Source organism: Panthera leo, chromosome D2, assembly GCF_018350215.1.
Source record: "Panthera leo isolate Ple1 chromosome D2, P.leo_Ple1_pat1.1, whole genome shotgun sequence".
Taxonomy (NCBI): domain Eukaryota; kingdom Metazoa; phylum Chordata; class Mammalia; order Carnivora; family Felidae; genus Panthera; species Panthera leo.
This window is the reverse complement of record NC_056689.1, coordinates 78,088,050-78,110,674: the sequence shown is the minus strand read 5'-3', so window position 1 is coordinate 78,110,674 and position 22,625 is coordinate 78,088,050. Positions and strand designations below refer to the sequence as shown.

The 22,625-nt window shown below is 45.9% G+C and overlaps 1 protein-coding gene and 1 long non-coding RNA gene across 5 annotated transcripts; one reads left to right on the top strand and one right to left on the bottom strand.

The window, feature by feature from the left end:
- Nucleotides 1-233: 233 nt before the first annotated feature.
- CUZD1 (CUB and zona pellucida like domains 1) lies at nt 234-15,139 on the top strand. Its single transcript, XM_042909238.1, has 9 exons — nt 234-1,517; nt 3,499-3,649; nt 5,540-5,754; nt 7,646-7,796; nt 8,326-8,543; nt 9,215-9,387; nt 10,438-10,829; nt 11,617-11,885; nt 13,601-15,139. The coding sequence occupies exons 1-9, from the start codon at nt 1,436-1,438 to the stop codon at nt 13,774-13,776; spliced, it is 1,827 nt and encodes a 608-aa protein (XP_042765172.1). The 5' UTR covers nt 234-1,435; the 3' UTR covers nt 13,777-15,139.
- On the bottom strand, nt 9,410-15,417 carry LOC122202745. Of its 4 annotated transcripts, none has more exons than XR_006194858.1 (5): nt 15,240-15,417; nt 14,661-14,844; nt 14,358-14,408; nt 10,462-10,561; nt 9,410-9,756 (listed from the first exon to the last, which is right to left on the bottom strand). It is a non-coding gene; the product is annotated as an uncharacterized LOC122202745 (long non-coding RNA). The 4 variants fall into 4 exon arrangements; XR_006194859.1 differs by having other exon boundaries at nt 10,462-10,558; XR_006194856.1 differs by lacking the exon at nt 14,358-14,408.
- Nucleotides 15,418-22,625: the final 7,208 nt, after the last annotated feature.

Sequence of the window (22,625 nt, the reverse complement as noted above, 5' to 3'; positions counted from 1 at the left end):
GTGCCCTGCCCAGGAACCCCAGTGTCCTAGATCCAAGCAAGGGTCTCTGGGCTGTAGGACAGTGAGAACAACATGGAAAGTTGAGGGCACCTGGGAAGGGTTTCAAGCTATAAGTTCAGTCTGTATCCACAATTACCTCCACAGAGCTGCTGGTCATCGTTTTCCTGCTCAAAAAAGTTTCATCTGAACTTAGAATAAAATCCAAATGCCTCATCTGACCTACACATCCTTCATTATTGGACCATTACCTGCCTCACCTTAACTTACATTCTACTCCCCTCCCCTTTGCTCACCTCAGCCACACTGGCTTGCCTTCCCTTATTATGTAGACATGCCCAACTGATTCCCGCCCCGGGGCCTTTGCACTTGCCCATTGTTTTGCCTAAAATGCATCCCTTAAGCCCATATGACACATAAATGCCTCTGTCTTTCTGTGTTTGCTCACCTTTCATCTTTCTCAATTGCACCTCAATATCGCATCCTCCCTGCACTCTATCCCATCACCCTGTTTCATTACGTTCATAGTACCTCTCACTATTTGTAATTACTTTGTTTGTTGTCTGTCTCCTCCACTTAGAGAATAAGTTCCATGAGGGCAGGGACTGTGTTTCTCACGTTCAATTATGAATCCCCAGGCCCTAGAGCAGTAGCCAACAAATAATTGTTGAATAAATGAATGAATGAAAACAGGGAAGACCCATATACAAGCTCCTTGTGAGCACAACTTCCTGATGTCACAGGCGCTGGCCTTGCCACTGCAGCACCCATCTCACCTTGGACGACAGGATTCCTTTCTGTCATTTGTAAAACAGTGCCAAGGGGACTTTAATTCACCTGCTTCAGCCTCTCTGGACATAACGGTTTGAGTTCCTGAAGCCAAACCTGCACCTGTACTTTCTTTTTGCTCCCCACCCTGTACCAGCTCTTCCTCTCCCTCTGTGTCAGCACCCCGGCAGCCGTCAAAGTGACCTAGCTGGACCCACACTTTGCCCAGGTGCCACCCACCTCCCCCAGCTGATCCTTTGACTTCAATTGGAGGAGAAGAGCGGTGAAGTCTTACGATATCAGCAGTGCTACCTGCTTCGTGATCTGAACAAATAACAGGGCGAAGGCTCAACTCTAACTCGGTGCCATGATGAATTACTCAGTGCCTGCTGCGTGCCGGGGGCTGGAGATCCCCTGCGAGGAAGTTTTTAGCTGGGAACTTTCTGTAAGCTTTCCAGGAATGAGCCGGAGAGGGAACACTCAAGCTGGGGATTGCTGATAATACACCAGTCACACAGCTGCTCCATTCCCACATAAATTTAGTCCTTGGCTGGTCACACTGACACATTTCCCTGAAGGTGGCCAGAGGGCTCATGAAGCCAGCCGGTTATGAAACACCGAGAAGTATAAAAGCCTGCTAGCCCTCTGGGCTGTTTTTCTCCTGACCAAGATGGAGGCTGTGAGCAGGCTTGTCCCCTTGGCCCTTTTCATCGTGCCGTGTTTGGCAGAGTTCAACTGGACCAAGTCTGAAGGTAAGAAGCTTGAACCAGTTCTTTTTTTCCCTAACAAAATAGGAGACTTCCTTCCAAGAGGCCCCTGCCCAAAGTTTTGAAGTTTTAATTACCTGCTAATGACCGTATTACAGAGAACACTTATTCGTATGCTCTTTGATGTGATTTCGAATTGGTACTAAGTTTTTTTTCAAGCCCACGTGACAATATACGTAAAAATATTTTTTGAAAAATCACAAAGAATTTTACCAGGTAATTTTACTAGTGAGAAGTAAATACCTCGGAAATAATTATAAAAGTGCACACACACACACACAAAACACACGGCGCATTTACCCAATTGTAAAAAGCAATGTGAATGTCCCTCATTCCTTCTGTAAGTTGCAGATCCACACAAAGGTACGTACTTCGGCAGTTTCGTACAAGTAAGACTGAGCTGGAAGAAAGGTGCCCAGGATCTACCTTAAGAGAGAGAGAGAGAAAAAAAACTACCTGAAATTTGTGTAATATGATGTTATGTTTAAAATACATACACTTGAGCATTTTTAAAGATCAGGAAGTAGGAAAGGAAAGGTTCTGAAGTATTTACAAGAAGTTTTTAATGGTCATTTTTTTCCTGGATGGGTGGGATTATACACTTTTTTTCTTGGCTTTCTGTTTTTTACTAATAAACATAATAGTAGTTATTGTTGGGGAAAAAGAAATAAGAGACTACTGTTATAAGGACATAGCTCATCAGTCATAGATAAAAAGAAAATGAGAAGCTTTTGGGAACCCTTAGTTGGGTTCCATTCTGAAGTACTTGATTTTTTTATTCACATTCTGTTAGAGTTGCCGCTGCAGCTCCTCCTCTCCTTCCTCCTCTTCCTTCTCTTTAGTAACAGCTTTATTAGGGTATAAGCCACATACCATAAAATCCACTCTTCTAAAATGTAAAATTTACCGGTTTTCAGTGTAGGCACAGAATTGTGCCACCATGACTACTTTCTAATTTGAGAACATTTTCATCACCTCAGAAAGAAACGCTGCACCCATTGGCTGTTTTTTCCAGTGCTCTCAGCCCAAGACAACCACCAGTCTACTTTCTGTCTCTATAATAGATTTCCCCAATCTGGACATTTCCTATCAATGAAACCCTACAATATATGTGGTCTTTCACTCAGCTTAAAATATACGAGGTTCATCCACGCTGTACCATGGGCCAGCGCTTCATCCTTTTTATTGCTGAGTGATCCTGCGTAGTATGGATGGACCAGATTTTATTTGTTCATCATTTGATGGACATTTGAGTTGTTTCCCCTTGTTATTTTGGCTAGCGCGGCTGTAAGCATTAGTGTACGTATGTGTTCATTCCTTTTGGAGACATGCCTAGGAGTGGAAATGTTGCGTTATGGGAACTCCCTGTTTCATCTTTTGAGGACTTGTCGGACCGTTTTCCTAGCAGCCGTCCCATTAGCTTTGCAGAGGGTTCCAATTTTTCCGTATCCTTGTCAAATTCTCGTTTTCTGTTTTCGACTCTAGTTTTGTTTCACATTCTGAACAGTGTGAAATGGTATCTCACTGTGGTTTTCATTTGCATTTTCCCCGATGACTAATGATGTTGAGGATCTCTTCATGTGCTTATTGGCCTTTATGTCTTCTTTGGAGAAACATCTATTTTGGTCCTTTGTCTTTTATCAGGTTGTCTTTTAATGATTGAGTTGTAGGAGTTCTTTGTATATTGTAGATATAAAGCCTATTTTTAAAACCATCTTTCTGCATGCCCTAATATATTCTTTATTTTTTATGCACCACTTATAGAGGAATCATAAGTATTTTCTCCCCAAGGACTCTAAGAGGGGGAAATCAGTTGCTGGTGGCTTACTTTGGAATGAGTTAAATACCACTCACAATCGCCCGCATGCTTGTATGGATAGTACATGTGGGAGGTAGATTCCCAACCCCTCGAGGAGAAGGGCGGGGGCTGCTGACTTTTCTCAGTGCCAACTGTGGTCTCTACCAGGCAAATCTAGCTGCCGGGCCACCGTGGGAGGCACCAGCCAATCGGATGCCCATAGAGCCCTAATCCTGCAACTCAATCCCAATGAGGACTGCACCTGGACACTAGAAAAACCAGAAAACAAAAGCATCAGAATTATTTTTTCCCACTTCCAGTAAGTAGAGGCTTTGCTTTCTAATGAGGGTGGTTGAACTCTGGCCATACCAAGGAGTCTGTGTCGAAAAAAAATCAGCTGCTCCTAGAGGTAGTGGTAACTCCCATGACCATGGTGATGGTCGTAATGGCTGACGACTAGTCACTGACTGATGACTGGGCCCCTGGCTGTGGTCACAGAGGTCCTGTGAGGTCAGTATGAGTATCCCAGGCCCTCAATCCCAGGGAGATTGAAAACTTGTCTCAGGTCACATAGTAAGTGGAATGACCATAGTTAGTATCCAGCTAGTCTAGTTCCAGGTTCCAGGTCCTAAGACACTAAACTCATGGTTTCAAAGTATGCATTATAATCAGCGGGGGAGCTTCCAGAAAGTCAGATTCCCAGGCTGCACCTCATATAAATCGGGGGAGGGGGAGGGGCAGACAACCAGGCAGCAGTGTTTTTTTTTATTTTAAATTTTTTATTTTGAAATAAATATACACCCACAAGCGTTTTCTATAAGTGCCCAGGTTATGGCAGTGCAAGGCCAAGCTGAGGACGGGGCGCTGCCCTACCAGACTCTCTCAGGGCTTCGTGAGAACTTCCCCAGTTAATCAGTCCTCTCAACAGCCCTCTGGGGTGGATGCGATCTAATCCCCACTCGGCGGGGATTAGAAAGAAATCCCAGAGAAGTCACTTCACGTGCCCAGGGTCACGGACCGATACAGGCAGCAGAGGGACCGGATCCCGGCACCCTTGCCCCAGCGCCCCTACGCTCCCCCTCTGCCCGTGGTTCTAAACCGGAGAGTCTCAGAAGCGCGGGAGGGTTTTGCAAAAGCGCGGCTGTGGGACCCTGGGCCCAGATTCTGACCCGGACGGGGGTGGCCGGGGCCCGAGAACGTGCACGGGTAACGACTTCCCAGGTGCTGCTGGTGCGGTCAAGGTGCCACACTTTGAGACTCGTGGCCCTTCGCCAGGGAAGTTGGCATTCACTTCTGTCTGGCCCTGAAGGCAATAAAAAAGAAGGGGCGCTTCCGTATTTCCCAGAATTCAAGGGCTATTAATGAAGAATCACATACAGTATCCCTGATGTGTCGAGAAAGAGAGGACGGCAGCGGGGCAAGAGCGAGGGAGGGGAGACGGACATTGCCCGTCTTAGACACTTCTGTGTGCCGGGCCTGTGCCGGTGCTCCCTGTTCAGATGATTATAAACCTCCCACAGGATGAGACGAAGGCTGTGATATCCCCGTTTGCAGAAGGGAGAGTGAGGTGAAATCCTGAATAGCTCAGCCAAAGTTACGCAGCAGGGAAGGGGCTACGGTGGAAGAATTCAGGTTTGTCTACCCTCGCGGTGTTCCCTCTAAGCCATCTTGCAACTGTGTCAGGATTCGGGGGCCATCCGGAGAGACCCTGTCAGCATGGGCAGAGGACAATGAATCATCCGGGTCTGCCCTGTCCAGTGCAGGGCACGGACCGTCCTTACGAAAGAAGACCGGGGGATGTGAGGGAAGGAAGGGGCGTCCCTTACCGTGAGCGAGGTGGCCGTGGAGGAAGAGTCGCTTCCCGTTTCTACGGCCTTGGGTTCCAAATGTCAAAGGGGATGTATTCTAAATAAGAAGATCCCACCCCACGGTTCACACCGGGGCACGAGGAGCAGGAGAGATGGAGACGGGAAGGGAAGGAGTCCTGGACCCGAGTCCCACCTCCCCCCTGACTGTACAGGATCACGGGCAAAGCAGTTGTGTTTCCTGAGGCCTTTATAGACTGATGGTGTGCGGGTTGATGTTGGGGGGCGGGGGAAGGAGGCCGGTCCCGGTATGCAAACCGCCATGCCGAGGTGAATGACTGACTCCACGCCGAACCCCCTGGCCTGGTGGTTCGTCTCCAACCACCCATGTGTCCTGTTCACAGGCTGGATCCCAGTGGAGGGTGTAAAAATGAAAACATTAAAGTTTTTGATGGAAACTCTACCAAGGGGTCTGTGCTCGGGAAAGTCTGCAGTAAACATGACTACGTTCCTGTTTTTGAGTCATCATCCGATACGTTAACGGTTCAAATAGTCACCGATTCTGTAAGAATGCAAAGAACTGTCTTCATCTTCTACTACTACTTCTCACCCGGCACCTGTAAGTAAGGACACGTATATGTCCTCTGCACCTGCGAGCACAGAAGGTCACACACTCTCCTGCGTGGGTTGTTGTAACCTTGAGTCTGAGTCTGTGCCCTGAGAGCTCGCTGTGTGCGAGAGCAGCGGTTCTCTAACCTGTGTGCGGAAGAATCACCTGGAGAGCTTGTGAAATCAGATTCTGATTCACTGGTTCTGGCATAGAGCCCATGACTTTGCCTTTCTAACCAGCTCCCACGTGAGGCAGATGGATGGGGCTGATCAGACGGCTACGTATTGAGGTGTACGGTGTGACAGACCGAAGCAGACTCTCCAGGTTCAGCTGTTTTAAAAAAAATTTTTTAATGTTTATTTATTTTTGAGAGAGAGAGAGAGACAGAGTGCGAGTGGGGGAGGGGCAGAGAGGAGGAGGCACAGAATCTGAAGCAGGCTCCAGGCTCTGAGCTGTCAGCACAGAGCCCGACGCGGGGCTCGAACCCACAAACCGAGTGATCATGATCTGAGCCAAAGTCGGATGGTCAACCGACTGAGCCACCCAGGGGCTCCCAGCCTGTTTTATAATAACCTGAGATCCTTTGAAATGCCTGTTCAGGGACTGCTCCTCCCTCTGGTCTGAACACAACATCTTTGGAGCTATAGAATCTACATGTTTAACACGTCTTCCAGGTGATTCTTTTTTTAAATTTTTTAGTAAAAAAATATATTTATTTATTTTTGAGAGAGTGCATGAGTGAGCAGGGGAGGAGCAGAGAAAAAGGGAGAGACAAAATCCCAAGCAGGCTCAATGTGGTCAGTGCAGAGCCCTACGTGGGGCCCGAACTCACAAATCGTGAGATCATGACCTAAGCTGAAATCAAGAGTCCGATGCTTCACCAACTGAGCCACCTGGGTGCCCCTTCCAGGTAATTCTTGATAAAGAAGGTCATCCAGGGAGCACATGCTGAGAATCTCTTATCTCACATCTGAATCTAAGACTGTCAGGCAGTCTGAGGCTACAAATACATGGTTCTGCATTCACAGCACCCAGATTCCGCTGCAACCCAAAGCAGAATGCCAAGAAACTCTGCAAGTGGGTTCAGGAGCAAAGCTCCACTCTGGTTTGCTCTCCGAGGCCCAGAGTTGAGTAGGTCACCCTCCTCGTAAACTGCTGAATCCTTGGTGTGGGCGGATCTCCAGAGTGGAGCAGTCAGGGCTCTCCGAAGCCAGACCCGGGCCACCTTTTCGGGCCTTACCTCTAGCCACTACCTGACCTGCATCCTCGGCTTCAGCCGGCCTACACCATTTTGCACCCCCCTAAAAGGAGCCTTCGGTGTTGGCTGTCTGCGTTTCACTTGTCCGGCTGCTTGCTTACTTACTGGGGAGGGGAGGGGAGGGACCGAGGGTGTCTTCACGAAGGCTGCATCCGAGCTGAGCTGTGAACCACAGTGTAGGGTAGGGAGAGGCGGGAAGCAGGGGAGGAGGGCTCCCGTCTGCTGGCACCAACAGTCTGAGGAGCCACGGGAGGGAAGGACAGTGGGGAACAGTAGGTCAGGCGGAGGTGGCTGATGAGGCTGGAAAGCTAGGCTGGGGCCAAGTGAGGAAGAGCCTCAGATGTTAGTCCTAAGAGTGTGACATCATTTTCCGTGGCTAAGACCTTAGTGGAGGGTCTCTAACTCTGGGACAGATCTTACAGTGTCACTCTGCCCTGCACCAGTGGCCAGAAAATCCAGTGATAAAGAAAGATGAAAATCTCAGTCTGCTGCCAATTCAAAAGAGGGCAATAGAATAAAATTCGGGGGGTCTGGGTGGGGATTGCTTATTGAGCTCAACGCACAGCACAGAAACTAAATGAAGTCTCTCAATGAAGTCTCTCCCGTGATTTATACTCTTGGTCACCCTCACATCCCTTTCAGCTATTCCAAACTGTGGTGGTTACTTGGATGCCTCCGAAGGATCCTTTACCAGCCCCAATTACCCAAATCCACATCCTGCACTGGCTTATTGCGTGTGGCACATACAAGTGGAGAAAGGTTACAAGATAAAATTACACTTCAAAGACGTTTTGTAAGTACTGTGGTCCATTTCTCCTGTTGGAGAAAGGCAGCGAGCCCCCCCCGGCAAATGGGGAACCTGGGGAAGGGAAAAGATCATGTGGACCCCCTCTTAGATGAGCATTATTCAAAGAATGGGTGTATAAAGAAAATACCAGTAAGCGTCTGACTTCAGCTCAGGTCATGATCTCATGGTTTGTGGTTTCAAGCCCCGCGTCGGGCTCTGTGCTGACAGCTCAGAGCCTGGAGCCTGCTTCAGATTCTGTGTCTCCCTCTCCCTCTGCCCCTCCCCACTCGTGCTCTGTCTCTTGGTCTCAAAAATAAATAAAACATTAAAGACAATTAAAAAAAAGAAAGCACCAATATTATTGCATTGAAGTAAATGGACTCTTTTTCTGAAGATTCTGAGGTCACACCAGGGATGGGCAAAGCCCCAGGTTTGTCATCATAAGCCTGAGATCCCACCGTAAGGAAAACTCTTGAATCGCTTAGGACTGAGACTGTTGAGAATTGAATTTTCACCAGAGGCCCTGCTTCTCTAGCATAGAAGTGGACGAATACTGCAGATTTGACTTCATTGCCGTTTATGATGGCTCCTCCACCACCTCTGGCCTGCTTGGACAAGTGTGTGGCTACGTGAAGCCCACCTTTGAATCCTCGTCGGACTCGCTGACCGTTGTGCTATCTACAGATTACGCCAACTCCTACCGGGGCTTCACTGCTTCCTACACTTCAGTTTACGCGGGAAACGTCAACACTAGTAAGTCATACCCCTTAGCTGTTTTGAGCTCTCTGAGGACGGTGCCCGTAGAAACTGCCCTTTAATTCTTAGCCTACCCGTGGCTCCCCTGCTTGCAAGCCTGTCGTACATACTTTGGAACATCTTCGTGATCGGAAGCTGGAGGATCAGTTCTGTGCATTGCCTCGTACAAGAGGAAGGGAATGATTTTATTAACTTGAGAAAGATTTCTGTAGAAAATAGCGACTGTTTTCCTTATTGCCTTCTGTAAAGGCACAATTAAAAATAATAGAGTCACAGATTCAAGTTGCAAAAAAGGTCACGGTGAACGTCATAAAAGGTGGGTCAACTACTCTGCTGTCTCAGGCTTCTGATTATGGTTTAGAGCAAAATGGCTTTGAGTTTTTATTTTTTAATTTAATTAGTTAATTTATTCATTCATTCATTTTATTTATTTTATTATTCTATTTTTTATATGTAATTTATTGTCAAACTGGTTTCCATACAACACCCAGTGCTCATCCCAACAGGTGCCCTCCTCAATGCCTATCACCCACTTTCCCCTCTCCCCGGTTTTGAGTTTTTTTATATACTTCTGTGCGCATAGCTTTTCAAGATCCAAAGTTCAAGGTTGACATAAACATAATCATCCCTGTTTTGTTTTTGTTTTTGTTTTTGTTTTTTCTGAACAGCATCCTTAACTTGCTCCTCAGACAAGATGAGAGTTATCATTAGTAAATCCTACCTGGGATTATTAAAATATAGCATGAATAACTTACAACTAAATGACCCAACTTGCAGACCAAAGATATCAAATGTGGTGGAATTTTCTATTCCTCTGGATGGATGCAGTACAGTCAAAAAGGTAAAGCGAGACACTGAGCTGGCTTTTGTCACACGCCAGAGATGTGTTAGATAACGCCGCGGTACTTGCTGGTGACTTTAACGAACAACTCCCAAGCCTTAGCAGCTTCATGTGTGGTAAGCTTGTGGGGACATATAAGTGCACTCGCTCATTTACACACCAAAGCCAAATGACCACATTCATTATCAGGGTAACTGGAGGGTGGTTATCTTTTCCAAAAGGTGAAGAACTCTGACGACTCACTGCAGAAAGTTCGAACATCTAGATACTGCAGGTGTAAGAGTCTACCAATAATACCTGTACAGAAAATGTCTACATCTCATATTCAGCAAACACCTAGCTGTATTTTTATGATCTTCTTCTTTTCCTCTGTAAAGAGAGAAGATAAAAATATTATGCTTTGTTTTAAACATGAAGGACATAAGTTTCGTTCTACCTTTTCTAGAACTTGAAGATCTCAAACATTTGCAACCTGTAGGTCCCTTTAGGATGTATTCCCTAAACTTTTCACTCAGGTCATGAAACAACGATGTCGTTGAAAGGAATGGGAGCTACTCGGGGAATCAATAAGGATGGAAGTAAATCGTTATTTTTTGCTCCACGTGAACACCTGGACGATTATCTGCGCATCCCTGGGGAAAGCAGTCCGGGGAAACCCTACTGCAGGACTTCTGTCCGCATACACTTGGGAAACCGCCCAGGGAGCCGCACTAACTTAATGCTACTTACGAAAGGCAATACATTATAGGGTCTCGAGTCTTTCTAGGGCTGGAAATTTGTGTTCAAAATTGTTTTTAACGTAAAAAGTTCTGTCTAATTCCGTATTCTGGTCTTTCTAAGCCAAGCTCTGTCTCTCGTCTCACGTGTTTTCTTCCTACCCAGCATGTTTCTTAAAGAAAGCACATTTGAGCCTTATGGTATTCCAACATGCAAGCTGCTGACTTGCAATTTAAGATGATTGTGTGCCTACCCACACATGCCATGCATATCTATGTTCTAAAATATTATTGGACTTAAAATACAACATTTGAATTCCATCTTGGTCTGCAGGTAGAAGATCATTCAATTACTTACACCAACATAATCACTCTCATTCCGTCCTCCGCATCGGAAGTGATCACCCGCCAGAAGCATCTCCAGATTGTTCTGAAGTGTGAAATGGAACGTAATTCTACTGTGGAGATGATGTACATAACAGAAGATGACATAATACAAAATCAAAATGTGTTGGGCAAATATAACACAAGCATGGCTCTTTTTGAATCCAATTCATTTGAAAAGCCTCTGCTGGAGTCCCCATATTATGTGGATTTGAACCAAACTCTTTTTGTTCAAGTCAGTGTCCACACCTCGGATCCAGATTTGGTGGTTTTTCTTGATACCTGTATTGCCTCTCCCACGTCTGACTTTGCATCCCCAACCTATGACCTCATCAGGAGTGGGTATGTACTGATGGGTGATACGCTTTTCTGAGGATTAATAATGACTCGAATGAAGTAGTATTTTTTGTGTCTGGTTGTACAATTCCTGTATGCCTGCTGTATAATTGTTTGCCATACTGCTGCCATGGAGTTTAGTAAATTTAATTGTTTTACAAAATACAGTTAGTGTATACTAGTGACAAATACTTTAAGTTAGAGCATTTCTACAGCCACAGCCCATATTCACTAGAATTTTAAGTATGTTTCCCAAATATTTGCCGGTAGAAACAAATATATTTTTTGTCAAGAGGCTTTGTGGTTTTGTTTTTGCTTCCCCCCCCCACCCCCCCATGTTGATTATTTTCAACAAAACGCCAAAGGATTATTTCATTTGTTCCAGATTTAGAACACAGACATAATGCAATTAGTAAAGTATATGCGGCATTCTCTAAAAAAAAAAAAAAAAGGGAAGTTTTCCTCTTTTTCTGTAAGCTGATGGACTTTATATCAACCCTATTGGCACGTTCAAAGCAAGTGTGTAGAGTAAGACATTTGAGTTCTAATATATCTGAATTGGTTTTCTAATTAATTCATATAGACTAGGAATTTTATTGCTGGAGGGAACTTTATCTTACCCAGGAATCAGATCTATAGCCTTAGCTCACTATGGTCTGAGCTAAAGACATTGTCTTTCTAGAGCAATTTTTGGACCCACAAATTAGTTCAAACAAAACTCTGTATCATTTCTTTTCAATATCAAAAAGACTGAACTGTAAATTTTCTAAATGTGCCATAAATTCTGTTCCAGATGTAGTCGAGATGAGACTTGTGAGGTGTATCCGTTTTCTGGACACCATGGAAGATTCCAATTTAATGCCTTTAAATTCTTGAGAAATCTGGGCTCCGTGTATCTACAGTGTAAGATTTTGATATGTGACAGTAGTGACCATCAGTCTCGCTGCAACCAAGGCTGTGTCTCTAGAAGGAAACGAGACATTTCTTCATACAAATGGAAGGCGGATTCTGTCATAGGACCTATTCGTCTGAAAAGGGGTCAAAGTGCAAGTGGAAATTCAGGTAAAGAACAAGCTATTTCCTGATCTAAGAACACCTCATGGTTCATTAAATTCTGCTCAATTGTGTTCCTGCTTAAGTATGCGCAGTAAGAGATTTATCATATCAGCAGCTAAGTCCTAATAAACACACAAGATTAATTTTTCTTTCTACTAGTTGAAAAAATGTAAACCAGGTACATTTTAAACATATTATGCACTGATAATGTACCATGATCCCTGTGGCTTTTGAGTATAAATATAACTTCCCCACTTCTAAAACCAACACTTTCTCTTAGCTTCCTGACTCCTTGTTATAGGCAGCATGGCAGATAATAGAATCAAAGCAATGTGTTTTAACTCCTATCTGAGAAAATCCAATGAACCTGCATCCCACACAACCACCTTTTTGGGAAAAAAAAAGCAATTTTTTTCTAAGAGAAAATACTCTACTTTTAAGATGGACCTACTTCTTTTTTTTAAATGTTTATTTTATTTTTGAGAGAGAGAGAAAGTGAGAGAGAGCAGGTGCACATATGTGAGCACGGAGTCGGGGGTGGGCAGAGAGAGGGAGACAGAGGATCCAAAGCTCGATGCTTGAAGTCACGAACTGTGAGATCGTGAGCTGAGCAGAAGTCTGATGCTTAAGCGCTTACCTGACTGAGCCACCCAGGTGCCCCCAGCCCTGCTTCTTTTTAAAGGATTGAAACATGACCCCTGCCAGGTCACAGGAGAATGAGGTGGTGGTGGCCACTCATGGACAAGCCACAACTAAATGGCTTTGGACGGACCACAGTTAAATAAAAACTCCTTATGAGTTTATCTCATGTGAAAATTATCCTGGCATAAAAGAATCTTGTGACCTCTATGTTAATTGTTATTTGAATGGACTATGAAGGAGTAGGATTCTAGTTTGTAGCAAAACATTTCTAAGATATACGCAAAAGAACACAAAAATTAAATCCAGTAACTTTATAAACACATTCACTAAAGATGATGCATCTGTGGATATTAGTCTGAAATTAGTTGAAAATCTGTGAATGAAAGTTACAGAAATATCATCCATATTAGAAAGTACCCTTTTCTAGGGAACCTGGGTGGCTCAGTCGGTTAAGTGTTCTACTCTCGGTTTCGGCTCAGGTCATGATCTCACGGTTTCATGAGTTTGAACCCCCAGTTGGGCTCTGTGCTGACAGTGTGGAGCCTGCTTGGGATTCTCTCTCTCTCTCTCTCTCTCTCTCTCTCTCTCTCTCTCTCTCCCCCCCCCCGCCCCTCCCTCTCTCTGTCCCTCCCCTGCTCAGGCTGTCTCTGTCTCTCTCAAAATAAATAAATAAAAACTTTTAAAAAAGTACCCTTTTCCTGTTTCAAGAGGAGAAACCAGTTGTTTCTCTATCGATCACATATATTTTGACAACTATGGGAAATAGTGAGAATCCATAAGTGGACCCGCGCTTCTGTTTGACTGAGATGCTTGATTGACACAAGTTTTTCACTTTATGTCAAGGAAACAAATTAACTATTTAAACAAACGAATGTAAGGGCATCTTGTCCTTTCTAAACAGAAACATAAAGTGATTGAAATATTTGCTCACTGTCGCTGTATGTTGTGTTGGCATTATATACCATGCATTAATTGGTGCATAAGATTCATATTTGCGAGGAGGTACACAATTCATGAACATTTTGTAATGCCAAGTAATACTTTTCTTTAAATGATGTTTATCTTGTTTCCAGTTACAGGATTTCAGTATCAAATACATGGAGAAGAAACTCAGAATCAACCTTTCAACAGTCTGCAACTATTTTTATTCATGGCCCTTGCTCTGAATGTAGTGATTGTGGCTACGATCACAGTAAGGCATTTTGTGAAGCAGAGAACAGACTACAAGTACCAGAAGCTGCAGAATATTAACTAACGGGTTCAGCCTTAAGTGAGACACATTTCTCCTGAACACCAAAGGAAATGCTACCCATTATGAATAAATTAGGGAGAGTCTCGTAAGAGTGATGCACAGGTCTTGCTGTCATTGTGGTCAGAGTGTGCTGCCTTGCAGGGTGGTTGAAATGAGCGAACATTATGTAAGTTAGGTCTCATGATAAAGACCTGAAGCCACCAAAATATTAAATGAATTGAAAGCATCCTTTTTCACAAAGCACTTTCAGTAAATAATTAGGTGAAAGGAAAAAAAAAAAAGACGTAAGTCTTCAGCATTAGTTGTATTTATTTTCTAGATGCAAATGTGTTACCTTTTGAAACATATACGAACGTTATAATTTCTGAAACGAAGTGTGACAAAGAGAATGACCATCTTTTTTATTCATACGCCTCACTATTTTAATGCGGAGTCTCAGCATCTTACAACTTAAACACATCTCAGAAAAGGGCTTTGGAAAGAAGACCCTGATTATCATAGGCGAGACTTCTGTGTAGTTTCCAGGTTAATGAATTGAAACAACAGTTCTCCCATTTCCCATCAAACACCAAAGCCAAACATACCTGTAGCAAGGCGGAGTCAGTTCTGACTTAATACGTTCGTCTCTGCTGTGGCTGAACAAATATTAAAGACCTCAGTGTGAACTGACTTTACACGTACCGAACATCATATTGAATTCTTTGTCTTAGATGCACATTACAAGTCTACCTCATCACTCAGTACCACCGTGGTTTGGGTTCTGATCTACATCTAAAGAGGCAACCACATTTCTGAATGCCCAAAGACTTTCCTCCCGTACACACGTATCGGGTACACAGTAATGCCCGGGGAATATACCACGAGTAAGACGCCATCTCTGTTCTCACCGAACAAGTTTTTAGGAGCCTGCTGGGTTTCCAGATCCAAATCGAAATGCAGCTTCCCCATTTTCTCTTTAATATGTCCACGTGGATCTTCTAAGCACTTCCCCCAAGTGGCCATGCGGTTGGGTGCCCTCCGCATTCCATCAGTATTGACAACCCGGAGCTACTGCAGAAGTTCTCTTCCAACCTAATGTGAAAACACTCAGAACGTAATCAGAACGGGCAAATCGAATTCAGAAAAACAGAACTTACAACCTGTCTGGGTGCTGGCCCGTCCACCATCTTTCTGTCAGGAACCGATTGATTTTATGCTGGTGGCCAGGCCTGGGGGCTTCTCAGGGGCACACCAGGCACATAGTGTAAGACTAAGACAATTGTCAAATGCTGTGACTCAGTAGACACTGTAAAATTGTATTACCATGCATCAAAAAACCTTTTGCAGAGCTATTGAGCTATACCAAGGCATTATAGGTATAAAATAATATATATCAGCAAGTGTTTTTCTTCAGGGGAAACTGCAGTAAAGTAATTAAGGGTCCTCGATCTGGAGTTGGTGGCCTGGGTGTTAGCTCTTCCTCTTACCTGGTGGGTTACCTTCGCCGGGTTCACCTTCAGCCTTGATCTTCACAATTTAAAACAGAGAGGGTAAAACTGCCCCACCCCCACCCCCCACCCCGGAGTGTTGCAAGGATTAAAGGAGAAAATGAGTTGCAGTCAGGGGCTGTCTGTGTTCCACGTGCCACCAGTGGTGATTACCCGTGGCCGGCCCCCCAAGTCCTGTCTTAGTACCTGCTTCCTCAGACCCCACCCGGTATTGACTGTCATGGCTCGGATCCCGGGAAACCACTTCTGATAGAGAGTATTGCGCACAGAAGGATTCCTGGGGAGTGTGCTTGCGATCAAGCCCTGAAAGGGGTGAGGGAAGGAGGACCCGGCAGGGGAGTTGGTGAGCGGAGAAGCGGTCGCAGCAGAAAGCCCCGTCAGCCCCCCAGGAGTCCTGGGCTGGGCCGGCTCTTCAGAGATGCCCCATGCCAAGGCTTGGTGCTCCGGCCATTACGTGCCTCCCTTGACCACTCGTGGTTGAAGCCAACGGATGGGGCTGAGGCAGCTGCCTTGAGCCGAGGGAATTCCTGCAGAGCAGTGGGGCCGAGAGCCATCAGCCACCAACACTCCCGGCAGCTTGAGGAATGAGTGATCCCATCTGAGGGAGATGTGGGTGTCACACCAGAGCGGTCACTAGACTCACTTCCTAAAAGAGGATCTTCAGCATGTCTCATAGCGCTAAATTCTGACTCCATTACGCTGTATTCAAGACACGTGCCTAACAAGGTATGTCAGCAAGGCTAAGAGCAAATTGGGCAATGGAATATCAGCACGTGCAAACCAGATGGGGAGGGTCACCTCATTACCACTGAGCGGGATGGAACCCAGGCTGTCCATGTGACCTTGCTGCCCCCCCACTCCCCCCGGAAGGTGGAGTTGCCTTGTTACCTCTGGATGAGGGTTGAGGTCCTGGCTCTACCCAGAGTGGTGTTAAAGGGTGGGGTTGGAAGTCTAGGCTCCCCACCTGGTCTCCGCCTGACCTGGGGGGTGTTGGGGAGGCTCTGGTTACTGCCCAGAGGTGACACCACCCTGCGCAGGGGAGGGGAGATGTAAGGATCCTGAGGGCAGGTGAAAGTCTAGGCTCCCCGCTTCACCTTCGTTGGCTGGGCTGGGGATAGGGCCACAGTTTCACCCATGGTGCGTGGAGCCAGGTGGCTATTGTGTAAAAGTTCTCTGTCTTGCCTGGCTGCTCCTTTACCCGTCCTTTGGCTGGAGACAGCAGACTTCTCTTGGGGCCTTTTTGTCTGTACCCATTGGTGTTTCTGGGTTGCAGTTTTCTGTGAAGTGCATTTTGATCCAGAAAGCACAGGATGCTTAGCAGTGGCCATGGCTTTTACACTTCAGCGTCCCTAAGAATCACCTGGAATAGTTGTGGAAAGGGCCGCTTCCTGGCTTCTGTTAGCTGAGCCACAGCCAGAGAGCCTGGCTGGGAAGTTCACTGGCCCCTTATTTTTTTATTCTGAAAAGATCAGTCCTTTCAGTGTCGATACTTTTCACGTTAGGCACCTGTTAGAAGTCCTAAGATGCTGAGTTTGGAAGCTGTTAGCCTCTCACTTCCTCAACACATTTGGATAGCTGCGGTTACTGGGCAGATAAGCTTTGGAAAGTAGAAACTCCAGCAGCTCATAGCTTACCTGGAAAACTCCTCAATTCATCTGAAGCCCTTGGGTGAAATCGATGCCCGATGCTAAAATCATGTGACTGAAGATGAAGCCACTGGGTGACAAATGATTAACTTCTGATTTAAAGATACGGTCTTCACCAGACTGACCAGTAATTACGTTTCGTCAACTTCTACTAGGTATAAGCAGGGAACATCATCAAAGTAAACGTCAGTAACCTATTTTTAGCAAGATGGTTGTCGATGAAGGGCACGTTTGAAATGAAACTGAGATGTTCCCCTTTGGAGGCAATGTCCGCCCTTGGGTCACTCGTCAGATTTTCATCTCTTGGGACTTCAGGGTTAGCTCCCAGGCTCCCCCAAACCCTGCCCTCCTCCCCGGGGGACTTGGCCATATTCATCCCATCTCATACTGCTATTTAATGACAATGAAAGGAAAAATCTCTTGGCCTTAAGGACTCATATTTCAAACGTTGCTGTTGAATATTTCTTGACAAGCAAAGAAAAAAACAACGGCCACGTCCAAAACTGTCTCTTTAAAGACTGAGCCTAGTGCAGACCTCTTTCTGTGATGACACAAAGAGAGCTTGGATAAAGTGGGTGCTGCCCTCCTTTCTCAGGAGGGTGTGGGACATACAAGCCTTTCTTTCTGTACTCTTCAGATTTCCTGTGTACTTTTTAGCTTTCCTATAAAGCTTTGAGGATCTGGGACACGGACTGAGTGTGTGGTAGCTCAGCAAGCAGTCACGGGTGGTTCGTGTGATTGTGTCTCAGACTCCCATTTGCTGTCAATGTCCAAGCTGTCGCCAAACCCAACAAAGCTGAGGCGCAATTTGTTCCCTTTGAAATGGGCAAAATGAGCTTGTTTTGAGTAAGTGATAACAAGTAAATGAGCAAATGACCTGTTTGATTCAACTGACCAGTTATTAGGGTTAAAAAAAAAAAAAAAGCAGTGATTTCCTGACACTTAGTTTATTTTTCGTAAGACTCTTAGTGAGATCTGAAAAGAAATTCTCACATCACTCAAGGGACAGAAACAAAAAGATCCACCTACCAGCATCTGAACATTAAGGAGTCAATTAAAAGAAAATACCTTAAATTGGCTAATTTGATAGAGAGAGAACTCTGTTCTTGATAACATTTTGTGCAGTTAAGACAATGGTCACGTGCTTGGTAGTGAAGAATTAGAAAACGCAGCATCTCCGGCTGGCAAAGAGAGGGACAGCCTGGAAGTTTAGTAATCAGAGAAGGTTTATTTAGCAACAAACTTCAGAGAGAACTTCTTTAGCAGTTTCACCTGTCGCTGTGTGGACAACTTCTGATTTCTCAAACTTACTACATTGCGGAAGGGAAATAGATTTTGCTTTCTAATAACAGAATCATGTGAAAAGTGGAGAAATCAAACAAGGGTCTTGTTCTGACCCGTCCCTCTGTGGACTTCCAGTGGCCCCACCACTTGGAAATGCTCAGTCCGCCCTTCTGTGGTCTCTTTGGGGCCCACATCCCTCTTACTCCACTCTGCACAGCCCTGGGAGCAGCGGGAGGAATGGTCCCCCACTTTGCACACGGCGACCTCACACTGCAGATACACCACATCATAGCTGCTGAGAAAGTTGAAGGCGTTGAACTTGAACTGGGCCGTGTTCTTCTGGTGGGAGTGGAGGTTGACATAGCTTTTGTCTTTGATGCACCTGATAGAAGAAACCACCCCCAGCCACAAGGATTAACTTAAAGGATGGTGTGAATGCACCCCAACTCAAATAATCAGGCTTAGACTCAGACATATGAAGTCCAAACACACCTCTTCCCACTACCCACTCTTTCTTTTATGAAGAAACTTAAAATACTATTGTGAGTAGAAAAACCACTGTTCCTGACAGGTAACTGTGAAAGAAATACAACAAAAACCAAACAAGGTAATTAAATTCCAGCTAGAGCTGTTGCCTTCTGAAGCTCTGCTCTATTTTGCCCAAAGGGGAGGTTAAAGGTGGTGGTTGTCTTATTTGCAGGTGAATTTTGAGTATTTTAAAATGTGGGGGTTTTGTAGTTTCAAGTTTTTATTTAAATCCCAGTTAGTTACATACAGTGTAATATCAGTTTCAGTGCTCATCACAAGTGCCCTCCTTAATCGCTACCACCCATCTAGCCCATCCCCCGCCCACCTCCCTCCATCAACTTTCAGTTTGTTCTCTATCATTAAGAGTCTGTTTTATGGTTTACCTCTCCGTCCCCCGTCCATCCTATGTTCATCTGTTTCATTTCTTAGATTCCACATGTGAGTGAAATCATATGGCATTTGTCTTTGACTGACTTATTTCACTTAGCCTTATACCCTCTAGCTCCATCCTTGTCATTGCAAATGTCAGGATTTCATTCCTTTTGATGAATCTTCTTTATCCATTTATCAGTCAATGGACATTGGGGCTCTTTCCAGAATTAGAATGTGTTTTGTAAACCCTAGTACAACCATGGAAAAAGTTAAGGAAAGAAGTACAAATGATACATCAAGAGAGGAGATAAAATGGAGTAATATAAAATGCTCCACTGAAACCAGAGAAGACAGCAAAAGGAGAATAGGGGTAGAAACAAAGAATAAATGCACCAAATAGAAAATAGTTACCAATATGGTAGATTTTCATCCAACTATATCAGTAATCACTTTAAATGTGAGTGTTCTAAATATGACCATTTAAAGATGCAGACTGCCAGAGCAGATAAGACAAAAGCAACACTAACAAAAAACCCCAAGTTCCAACTAATAACTGTCTATGACACCCATCTTAAAGATAAAGACATAGAAAAATGAAAAGCAAAGGAATGGAGAAAGATTTAGCATGCTAATACTAACCAAAAGAAAGCTGGAGTAGCTATATTAATTTGAAACAAAACAGAGTTCAGAGCCAGGACGATGATCACAGATGAAGAGGAATACTGCATAATGATAAAGAGACCAGCCCTCCAAAAAGACACAACAACCCTTAATGAGTATACATGTAACAACGGAGCATCAAAATGCGTGAGACAAAAACTAATAGAACTGCAAAGAGAAATCTACAAATCCACGGTGATGGCTGGACACTCTAACAACCCTCTGTCTGTAATTGACAGAACCAGCAGGCAGAAAATCAGGAAGGATTTAGATGACCTAAAAAGCACCATCAATCAGCTAGACTAACAGCCATCTCCAGACCACTCCATCCAACACCAGCAGAACACAACTCTTCTCAAGCCTGCATGGAATATTCACCGAGATAGACCACATTCTGGACCATAACCCACACCTTAGCAAATTTAAAGAAAAGAAATCGCACAAAATGTATCTTCAGATCACAATGGAACGGAACTAGAAATCAAAAACAGAAAGGTTGCTGGAGAACTCCTATTTGGAAATCAAACACACTTCAAAGTAACCTGGAGGTAAAAGAAAAAGTCTCCAGAGAAATGTAAAGAATATTTCGAACTAAGTGAAAATGAATATACAATTCACCAAAATCAAATAAATCAAATGCACGTGTTGGAAATGAAGAAAGATGTAGAATCCACCTTAGGAAATTAGAAACAGAAGAGCATCTTAAACCTAAACAAGCAGAATTGGGAGAATGTCGGCTGTTAAAATTCTGGCACCAAACTGTGTCTCTCTCCTTGATCTATTTGTGAGGACAATGGAAAGGCAAGAGCTTTCTCACTCCGAGACCCAGTGCGGTTCAATGCCACACCTGTGCACTTCCCATGCTAGAGGTCATGCCACCCGTGCGCAGCGCTACGTCTTGCCCCTCCCCCTGTCTTTTGGAAACAGGTACCACGATGATGCGCCCCATGCGGCTCTCACCACTTTGAAGCTGCCACCAGTAAGTGATAGGGTTTTGTTGTCTTGCACCGGTCACCAATGGCCCATCTCTAAGTGTTTGCTCCTGTTAGGGGGCAAGGGAGCTATGAAGGCAAACAACATACCCAAGTTCTAACTTGGCGAATTTGTTGCTTAATCAAAACAGCCATAGTGAATCTCACCACTATAAGAGTTTAGGCTGAGAAGACGCGCCAGCCCATCAGGGTAGATCAGATGCCTGAGAGCCTGAACCACAAATAGGGAGTGTAATAAAGTCATAAAACACGGAGGGAAGGGAGGCACAGGTATGAAAGGGTGAGATGGGACAGCAGAGTCCAGGACAGCAGGGCCTTTGCCCAAGACTCTTTGGGGATTCAAGGGACGTTGTCCAGGCTTCCTATAACTATATGTCTCCAGCTGAGATCAGAGGGACGGTAGGGGCCCGACTCTGCCTCTGGGGCATAACGAGGACTATTTTGCACCATGTTATGACTTAGATCTACAGAGAAGTCGCAGGAATGCCACCTGAATATAACAGTCAACCCTAGAAGGCCTTCTATGTTCCTTACCCGTGCCGGATCAGATCGTACTTGGCAGTCGTAAAATCACGGGGATCTGGAGAGGCCACACAGGTATCCACAAAGAGCCTCAGGCTGGGGTCGGGGCTCTGGAGTGTGACCTGGAGGAAGACCGCTTTGCTCTGGCTGCCGTAGTGTGGCCCCAGGCTGATGGGCGACTCGAGGAAGGATATGGACACGTCATAGCCGACGCTCTCCCTTGGGACGTCAGCCCCGGGACTGATGTCAACTGCAGATGGGCCATCCGCCCTGCAGGTGAACTTCAGCTGAGGCACCTTGTGCCGCACGATGACTCGGCCAGGGTGGCCCCGCGTTCGGCTTCTGATGGAGTTGGAGTAGCTGAGGGAGCCGAGACTTTCCTGGGAGGACGACAGGGGAGGTTCTGGCCAGTGCTCCTGGCTCCCTGACAAGCGCCTTCCTACACCGGCAGAGGCCTCTCCGCACACCCGCTGGGTGCCAGTCGGCCGGTGAGCTGGAGGCAGGGGGCCTCGGGGCTGCCTCCCGTGGTACCTAGTGCCACGGCGGAGTGACGTAGCACTTCAGGGAGCACGCAAGGAGCCCCGGTGTGTGAGCCTGCCCTCCCTTCTTCCCTCCTGTGAGGGCCCGGCTGTGCTGGTACGAGGCGGGGCAGGGGGTCCACGCTGGCTACCCGGCGCTCTCTCCACCCAGTTCCTGCACACGTGCCCCCCCCCTCAGCCCGGGTATTCTCAGCCAGGCACGGACCATGGCCCACTGTGCTTTTCTCCTCTCTTCCAGCCCCTCTCTTCGCTTGGCCCCAGAGGGGTTCTGGCTCCCTGTGAGCTGGGCGCCTGGCCCTGCTCGCCTTGAGTCTCAGCCTTGTCCTTCAAATCCAGCAGGACTCGAAGGGCTAAGGGGGTGCTGAAGACTACTGTGCGAGGTGCCGTCGCCTCTGGCAGCCTCCTCCCCACAGCCCTGTGTGCCGTCCAGAGACTCAGCCCGCCCAGCGACGTGGATTGCAGGAAGCCTCTGCGTGTGTGACTCGGTTGCTTGATGTCCGCCTGGGAACCCTCCAAGGACCGCCCCGTCAGCTCAGACCAGGTCTGCCTTTCTATTTATTTATTTAAAAAAATTTTTTTTAATGTTTATTCGTTTTTTATGAGACAGAGCGTGAGTGAGGGAGGGGCAGAGAGAGAGGGAGTCACAGAATCCGAAGCAGGCTCCAGGCTCTGAGCTGTCAGCACAGAGCCCTACATGGGGCTCGAACTCACAAACCGTGAGATGGTGACCTGAGCCAAAGTCAGACGCTCAACCGACTGAGCCACCCAGGTGCCCCCCGCCTTTTTAGACCTTTCCTTTCCTACTCATCCCCCTGCCCCTTC

Bases quoted from the DNA above. Each gene is read 5' to 3' on its own strand.
- CUZD1 (XM_042909238.1), top strand. From the start codon at position 1,436: ATGGAGGCTGTGAGCAGGCTTGTCCCCTTGGCCCTTTTCATCGTGCCG. The intron at 7,797-8,325 runs GTAAGTACTGTG...CTGCTTCTCTAG, and splicing joins TTACACTTCAAAGACGTTTT to CATAGAAGTGGACGAATACT. The intron at 10,830-11,616 runs GTATGTACTGAT...ATTCTGTTCCAG, and splicing joins TATGACCTCATCAGGAGTGG to ATGTAGTCGAGATGAGACTT.